Below are 8,534 nucleotides of genomic sequence, written 5' to 3'. Positions count from 1 at the left end.
TGAAGTCTCTGCCATCCCATTTGCATCACTCTCCCTTCTCCTTTCTTGGCCTCTCACTTCTCCCAGACTAGAAGGCTTCTGAGTTGGCCAAGAGAAAGAGAAGGAAAGTGGGATCTGTAAACTCCGACCACTCCTCTCCTTCCTGCTACATCAAGGAGACAGGCGAGTGAGTCTTGCTCTGCTTCCTGGCTGGGGAATGGAGAGAGCCCAGGGCAGGCTGTGCTGTCCCTCAAAAGGAGTGACATGCAGAATATGTATTTAACAGCCAGTACAGCATGGGCATTGGACAGCAATGGAGACGGGCTGTAGACAACTGCAATGATCACACAGGCAGAAACCAGCTGATCATCGGTCCCGCCCCTGGCCCAGGCCCATGCCCTGGAATCTGAATCTGTCCATTCCCAAGCCCAATCCTTGAGACCTGCTTTCCACCAAAGGACTATACCTGCAGGGCCCTATTCTGATTCATGTGGCTTCTGAAGTGCCTAATACAGGTCTGGACATAGACCAGGAATTTAGTAAAGAAATACTAGACTAATAAATGGCCGAGAAGACAGTCCCTAGTCTGGCAGAGTCCCTGATCTGGAAGTGAGTGATGGACAGCGGCCTCACCCTAGTGAAGACCACAAACTTGTGGGAGAAACAGTCCTGGTCTGATGAGAGACTGAGGTTCTGTAGCAAAGGCAGCTCAGGAGTACGCAGATGGAGCCGCAGGGCTCCCTGACCCCTGGGGGTAAGGAGATAGAGAGGAAAGAACCACTGTCAGCCCTAACATGGGAGGGCCAAGTATCCTTTGCAGGTGCATGGCCCATTGCAGGAAGAAGGCCAGCCACAGAGGCACAAGGGACAGAGAGAACAAGACCCAAGAGAACGAATGCCTCAGCCCCTCGGTTCTGTGAGGTCACGTCCCAGCTCTGAATGTTGGGGTCCAGCATGAAGCATGCAGGGGCCAGCAGGGGACTAGTCTTGCAAAAGTTGCACAGAACTTGCTGGGAGAACCCTGGACCTTGAGCCATCTCCTTCAGTGAAGCCAACCTGTGGAAAGAAGGGTGACACTGACATTTTCTTTTTTTGCTTTTTTTGTTTTTGAGTGGACTCTCACTGCGTCGCCCAGACTGGAGTGCAGTGGCGTGCTCACAGCTATGCAGCCTCAAACTTCTGGGTGCGGATGATCCTTTCTGCCTCAGCCTTCCAAGTAGCTGAAACCACAGGCATGCGCTATCACACCCAGCTAATTTTTTGATTTATTGCAGAGATGAGGTCTTGCCAAGTTGCCCAGGCTGGTCTCGAACCCATGGGCTCAGGCAGTCCTCTCACCTTGGCTTCCCAAAGTGCTGGGATTACAGCTGTGAGCCACCACACCCAGGTACACTGACATTTTCTAAGCACCTATTACATATTCAGTTTCAGATCTGTCCAATTGTGAGTAGATTAAATTATTCCCATTTTACAATGAAACTGATGCTTGAAGAAGTGAAGCCACTTGTCCAAAGTCCTTCACCCTAAGGCCTGAGCTGCTGTTATCACAAATGCCACAATAATAGGCATCAGTTAAATGCCACTTGATAGATACTTGGTTTTCAGGGCAACAGTGGAACCAGGATGTGGACACAGATTTGTGCCTGATGCCTAACTCTGGTGGACCGAGATGATGATTCCTGAGGACCAGCCCTCGTCCCTGCACCCCCCACTCTCATGACAACCACTACCATCCCTGAGGAATCCCAGGGGAACGAACAGGAACAGAGGAGGCTCCCTTCCCAACATGCTGGCTCTGATCTATGCTCACTCCCGGTTCGACTAAGTACTCATAATTGCTGGGGACTTTGTGATTAGGCAGGGAGAAGCTGGATTAAGGATGACAGCTCTTGCCCTGTCCCTGTCACATCCCTCTACGCCTGGCATCTGGAAGACCCTGCAGATCCAGGAGACTCCTGTACAGGGGACGAGTCAGGCAGACCAAGGACTGGTCCATGGCCATGCTAACCCTGCCTCCTCTGCAGAGAAGCGACTCCTTCTCTGAGCGACTGACCTGGCCCACACAGACTTGCTCATTGTACCCTGGGAAGAAGCCAGAGCTTGGGCCTCATCACCTCTGCATCCTCAAGGCTTCCTGAGCTCCACCCCACCCTGGCCTGGAACAGGGAGAGAGGAGTACCTAGACAGGGACTAGCCAGACTGTGGCTACCTAGAGGTCTCCCACCCAATACCCCTACTCTTGACCAACTCTGGCTCCCAGGGGCCCTACCATTGCCCCTTGAACCCCAGTCCCAGAGCTCCTACCGGCACATTCCTTCGGGGTGGAGGCTGCCTGGCTGAAGGACCATCTTCTAGGCTGCGGCCCCCTCGCCGATAGGAGCGAGTGCTCTCCGAGCTGGAAGGCAGAGAAAGGTCAGAGTGACCCTGGGGCCCAGAGAATGAGAGAAGGGAGAGGATGGATCCCAGGCTGGAAGTGGAGACCAGGTAAAGACCCCCATCGATAACCTCTAGAACAAGTCACACTGGTGGAGGCTAAGCCTCTTCTATTCTTTTTTTTTTTTTTTTTTTGAGTTGGAGTCACACTGTCACCCAGGCTGGAGTGCAGTGGCACACTCACAGCCACCGCAGCCTCCACCTGCTGGGTTCAGGTGATCCTTCCGCCTCAGCCTTCCAAGTAGCTGGAATTACAGGCATGTGCTACCACACACAGCTAATTTTTTGATTTACTGTAGAGATGAGGTCTCGCCAAGTTGCCCAGGCTGGTCTCGAACCCGTGAGCTCAGGCAATCCTCTCACCTCGGCCTCCCAAAGTGCTGGAATTATAGGCATGAGCCACCGTGCCCAGCCAGCCTCTTCTATTCTAATTTTAGTGACCAGGGTCCCAGGCTCCTCCCCAGTTCTCTGGGCAGGGTTTGGGAGCAGGTGTGTGAAGGGAGAGGGGCCTAATCAACATCCACCCAAGTCACGGGTCTCCCAGAGCTGGAACGTGACCCAGTTTTTACATAGCTACTTTTTAGAGGTGGGGAAATAAAAGGATACTCAGAGAGGTTAGGAGACTTGCTCAGGTTGCACAGCTGTGCCCTCACAAACCTGAACCTGACAGGGAGATACATCTCCGAAAGGGTGGTCCCAGGTGTCAGGCTGGGTCGGGAAATGCCTGGGGGCTCCCGGAGGCCCTCCTCAGAGCCAGGTGGGCCTTGGCTGGGACCCCCAGCTTCCATGGGGCTCATGAGGCTGGAAGAGGAGGAAACTGGACTGCTCAGACTCTCAGGGACCTCAGGAGGCTCCGAACTCAGGTTGGGGACTTCAGAGCGATCTGGAATCAGAAATGATAAAGTCTGTTTTTATCACTTGCTCTGTGCTCAAGTTCAAAGCAGTGTCCGGCCTCTAGTGTCTCTCATGGTTCTCCCCCAACTGCCCACTCCCCATCCTCCTCTCCAGGACTCTCTTTGAGAGCCCTTCATTTTCATGCAGCCTTCATTTTCAACAGCCAGGGCCATGCTGACTCAATTTTTTGCTTCCACCCACACCTCTTCAGTTCGGACTCTCCTGCCCATTCCTCAGGTTCAGCTCAGTGGGGGTAGGTGCCACCCCCACCAGGAAGCCTTCCTACACCATCCACCAACCCCGGCAGGACATGCTCCCCCACTTCCCTGACCTCCCAGAACAAGCCTGTTCATTCATTCAACAAATAGTTCTTGAGAACAGCCAGGCTCTGTGCTAGGCGCTGGAGAAAGAATACTCAACAAAACTTTCAAAGTTCCTGTCCTTTAGGATTTACATTTCATATCACATTTTGCCTTGTATTTCAATTTACTGTATTTGTTTCTTTTTCTTTTTTTTGAGTTGGAAGTTCACTCTGTCACCAAGGCTGGAGGGCAGTGGCATGCTCCCGGCTACTGCAACCTCAACCTGCTGGGATCTGGCGATCCTTCTACCTCAGCCTTCCAAGTAGCTGGAACTACAGGCATGCACCACCATGCCCAGCTAATCTTTTTTTATTTATTGTAGAGATGAGGTCTGGACAAGTTCCCCAGGCAAGTCTCGAACCCACAGGCTCAGGCAATCCTCTCACCTTGGCCTATCAAAGTGCTGGGATTATAGGCATGAGCCACCGTACTCGGCCTGCATTTCAGTTTCTATCTCCCCCACCAGAATGTGTCTTGGTGGCTCTCAAAGGACTCAGGATGAAGCAGATGCTCAGTAAACTCTTTCTCTCTCTTTTTTTTGAGCCAGGGTCTCACTCTGTAGCCTAGACTGGAGTAGTGTGGCATAATCACGGCTCACTGCAGCTTCAACTTCCTGGGTTCAGGTGATCCTTCCATCTCAGCCTCCTAAAGCAGCTGAGACTAGTGGTATGTGCCACCGTGCCTGGCTAATTTTTCAATTTTTTTGTAGAAATGAGGTCTAGCTGTGTAGCGTAGGCTGGTCTCGAAGTCCTGGTTTCAAGTAATCCTTTTGCTTCGGCCTCCCAAAGCACTGGGATTACAGGTGTGAGCCCTTGCACTCAGCTCTCTTTTTCAGTGAAGCATTGAGAAATTTGGAAAAAGGCAGACCTGGGTTTGAATCCCAGGTCAGAGACGTATTAGCTATGGGATCCCAAGTATGTTGCTAAGTATCTCTATTCCTCAACTTGTAAGGGGAAGATGATAGACCCTGCCTAAGAGGTAACTGTGAGGATCATGTAGACCCACAAGTGTGGGCTTAGCTGGGTGCCCTGCACAGAGTGGGCCCTCAGCGAGTGGCATGCATTTTTCTGAGCATCTTTCTGGTCAGCCAACTGTACCTCCACTGGTGTGTCTTGTGCTCCCTTGGATCACAGCCCGAGCACAGGTTTTGGCCGGTAAGGGTGGGGGGCAATCCTCACTCTGGCTCTGAGGGGTAGCTGCTCCCAGGCTGGCGGTGGTCTCATAGATCTTGTTGCTGATGTCCAGCCTCCCAGTGGCCCAGCGGGCCTGGGCCTGGAGCTTCAGAGGGCAGTGCTGCTGGGGTAAAAGCATAAGGGGGAAGACAGCCTGGGGCCTCCAATTCAGTCCTGCCCCTCCTCACACCAAGCCCAATCCTGCCCTCTCCTTCTGCCACCTAGAGACCGGAGGGGCAAGGGCTGGAACCCACCTTCTCTTCCTCATCCTCCTCACTGTCAGAGCCAGGCTCCATGGAATTTCCCCAGGAATAGTCCACATGCAGAGGGAAGGCGAGGGTCCCAGCCTGGGCCTGCTCCAGCTGCCAGAAACAGAGGCTTGGCAGTTCAGAGGGTCAGGGGCTAAGCAGGGAGAAAGGAAAGTTCGGGGGCTCCGTCCTAGACCTCACCAGCTCCTCACACTCCTTGTGCTGCTTCTTCCTGGCTATGTCCAGAGCTGTCTCTCCTGCCTCGTTCACTGTGGGCGTAAAGTCAGGGGGCATGGTCAGGGTCATTATAGCTTAGAAATTAACATGGACCTCTGGAATCAGAGTGTCTGGATTTGAATCCTGGCTCTGCTGCTTTCTGGCTATGTGACCTTAGGCAAGTTACCACTCTGGGATATAATTGTCTCATCTATGAAATGAGTAAAAAACTTGTAAATACCTGACAAGGTTGTTGTGAGGATTCAATTAACTAACATGTGTAAAGCACTTGGCCCCTTACCAGGTTTGTGTTAAATAGTAAATGGTAGCCATTACAGTCATTATTATTCAGATGTAGCTAATATTAATTTGGTTAGGCACTTCCAAAAATAACATTTTATTTTATCCTTTTAGCAGACCTTCTAGGTCAGTGGCATTATTCCCATTTTACAAGTGAGAAAGCTGAGGTTGAAGAGATAAATGGCAAACCCCAAGATGACAGAGAAGCAAGCCAGAATTAGAACCCATGTCTGGGTCAGCAATGGGAGTCTGTGGAGGAGGTACTGGAGTCCCACCTGTGCTGAGGGAAGCTCTCCCCTTCAGCAACAGCTTGAGGCAGTCGGGCTGGTTGTGGAGTGCAGCACAGTGCAGGGCAGTGTTCCCGTCAGCAGCCTTGGCGTCCAGGTGACCACTGGGGGAGGAGAGTTCAGGGAGAGAGGGAGGGGAACAGACCAATGAAGATCAAAGTCAGGGGGAAAAGTGGGAAGGAAAGGAGTAAGGAGAGTGGGAGAAGAGGAGAAAAAGTGGAGGGAGTGTGAGGGGGTAGACAGATAGGCAGAGAGGTTCTCACCCATTCTGGATGATGAAATCCACCAGAGGCAGGGAGGCCTGGTTGGCAACTTTGACAGCCAAGTGCAGGGCGAGCTCTCCAGGTACCTGAATACATGTCCGCACCTCTGAGTCTCCCCACAGTCCACCTGCCCCCAACCCAGAGTTACCCTCCTGAACTCTTGCCGCCCCTGACATCCCGAGACAAAGCTGCCAGAACCGCTGAGAGATGAAACTGAAAGGATGAAGCCTCATGTTCAGGAGGAAGGTGAAGGATCATTCTCTCATGTTTTCTTCAATGATTCTGCTCCCAACAGAAGGTTTTCCCCAAACTTGGCTCTTGGCCCTGGGCTCCTCTTCCTGCTCTCACTTCCCCACAAAGACCTCAGCAATCATGTGTTTTCAGTGATTGCTCATGTGCTGGCTGCTCAAAAAAAAAAAATTTTCTTTTTTTTTTTGAGTCAGAGTCTCACTCTGTTGCCCAGGCTAGAGTGTAGTGGTACACTCATAGCCACTACAGCCTCGACCTACTGGGCTCAGGTGATTCTTCCAAGTAGCTGGAACTACAGGCGTGTGCTACCACACTTGGCTAATTTTTTACTTATTGTAGAGATGAGGTCTCACCAAGTTGCCTGGGCTGGTCTCGAACCCATGGGCTCAAGCAATTCACTCACCTCGGTCTCCCAAAGTGCTGAGATTACAGGCTGAGTCACCAAGCCTGGCCGAATTCTTACCTCACCTAACTGCTGTGCCCTCACTTCCCTCTGGACAGCCCACCAAGATATCAGACAGACATCTCAAAAACGTCAAACTAAAAAAAAATTTTTTTGGTAGACATAGTCTTTCTGTCACCTAGGCTGAGTGTGGTGGTATGATTATATCTTATCACAGCCTCAAAAACCTGGGCTCAAGCAATCCTCCTGCCTCAGCCTTCCAAGAGGCTGGGACTGCAAGCACACACCTCCAAACCTAGTTAATTTTTTTTCTTTTTTGTAGAGTCAGAGTCTTGTTATGCTGCCTAGGCTAGTCTCAAACTCCTGGTTTCAAGTGGTCCTCTTGTCTTGGTTTCCTAAAGTGCTGGGATTATAGGCATGAGCCACCACACCTGGCCAAAGACATCCAATTTCTGATGTCCAATCAGTCAGCAGCTCCTGTTGATCTTTCTTTGATGTCCTTTCTCCCTGTTCACATGTTTGTCACTAGAATAGCTAAAGGAATGACCTTCCCTGCTCCAATGTAACTTACCATTACCCATTCCCAGGACTATTTAAGGAAATAAAAAATATGCTAACATTTATTGCATACCCATTAGGCACTAGGCCCTTTATATACATGACTAAATTTTCACTTTAACCCTGTGATGCTATTATTAATCCATTTTACACGTGAGGAAATGAGATTCAGAAAAGTTTAGTAACCTGTTTAGACCACACAGCTAGAAAAAGACAGCCAAGATTCCCACCCAGATCTGCTTGACTGAAGTTGTGCTCCTTCCCATTTACTCCTACAGTGGGTGGGATTTGAGCACCTGTCAGAGGTGGGGCACAGGGAAGTAATAGCTAGTCCTAGAGAAGAACATGGGAGTATGTGACTGCAGGCGGTTACTAGTGGCCCTTGGAGGGGGTTCTCACCTGTGTGTCAGGCCCTGGTAGTGGCTGTCCAAAGTCCTGCCCATTGGCAAAAGCCTCCAGTACCGACAGGAGGTCCCTGTTGCAGATGGCTGTCCAGAGTCTCTGAGGCTCAGGTGTGGACCGTCGTGCAAACCTGTGCTCCACATACTTGGCCACAATGTAGTCCCGGCGGGAGACCCTACCAAAAATCGGGCTGTCAGAGCATGAACCATTTCTATCCAGCTGACCCTGGAACCACGCCACAGGGTATACAGGTCTCCTTTTCCCCAGAGTCATGTCCTAGAGATGTTCAGATCTGAGGACCCCCGACTTCGGAACCAAGATCCTTCCAAGACCCCAGGAACCGGGGAAGCAGAATCCCCCAGGTAAGGTGCCCCTCTGTCTGAGGATCCCCTTACATGTCACTCTCAGCTGAGGGCTTTGGGCCGCCATGTGAGGGCAGTTGGGCCTCCATGACTTCATTGAAGCTCGTGTTCCCGATGTTCAAGGCCAGCTGGAGTCGTGGGAAAGTGAGGTGTTACGACCGGGTAAGGTTAGGCCAGCGCTCTCAGGAGTCTGAGTCTCCAGAGTTCAGCTTCTTGGCCTCCCTCCGGGCTCAGGCCCCGCCCCTGACTACTCCGACCCTACAAGCGCGGGCTGAGCCCGTCGGCCCAAGCCCCGCCCCCGAATCAAACCACACCCCTAAGTCTCCGTCTGGCCCCGCCCAGGCCCCGCCCCCGCCCTCACCAACAACTCCGAGGGGCCCAGCAGGTCCAAGGTGAGGGACTGCAT

General features: G+C 51.9%; 1 protein-coding gene across 1 annotated transcript in view; it reads right to left on the bottom strand.

Annotated features, from left to right (window-relative positions):
* Positions 1-828: 828 nt before the first annotated feature.
* ASAP3 (ArfGAP with SH3 domain, ankyrin repeat and PH domain 3) overlaps positions 829-8,534 on the bottom strand; it is a 33,801-nt gene continuing 26,095 nt past the window's right edge. The window contains 12 exon segments of the mRNA XM_021714317.1: positions 829-1,035; positions 2,284-2,374; positions 3,070-3,295; positions 4,766-4,961; positions 5,031-5,078; positions 5,080-5,202; positions 5,290-5,357; positions 5,880-5,995; positions 6,155-6,240; positions 7,764-7,941; positions 8,162-8,256; positions 8,490-8,534. The exon segment at positions 8,490-8,534 is cut by the window's right edge and continues 138 nt beyond it. Coding sequence (XP_021569992.1) covers positions 961-1,035; positions 2,284-2,374; positions 3,070-3,295; positions 4,766-4,961; positions 5,031-5,078; positions 5,080-5,202; positions 5,290-5,357; positions 5,880-5,995; positions 6,155-6,240; positions 7,764-7,941; positions 8,162-8,256; positions 8,490-8,534 — 1,347 coding nt within the window. The 3' untranslated portion in view covers positions 829-960.

The sequence above is a fragment of the Carlito syrichta genome, unplaced genomic scaffold, assembly GCF_000164805.1.
Source record: "Carlito syrichta isolate Samal-C Ts95f unplaced genomic scaffold, Tarsius_syrichta-2.0.1 Scaffold305620, whole genome shotgun sequence".
NCBI classification, from domain to species: domain Eukaryota; kingdom Metazoa; phylum Chordata; class Mammalia; order Primates; family Tarsiidae; genus Carlito; species Carlito syrichta.
This window is presented reverse-complemented; position numbering and strand designations above follow the sequence as displayed.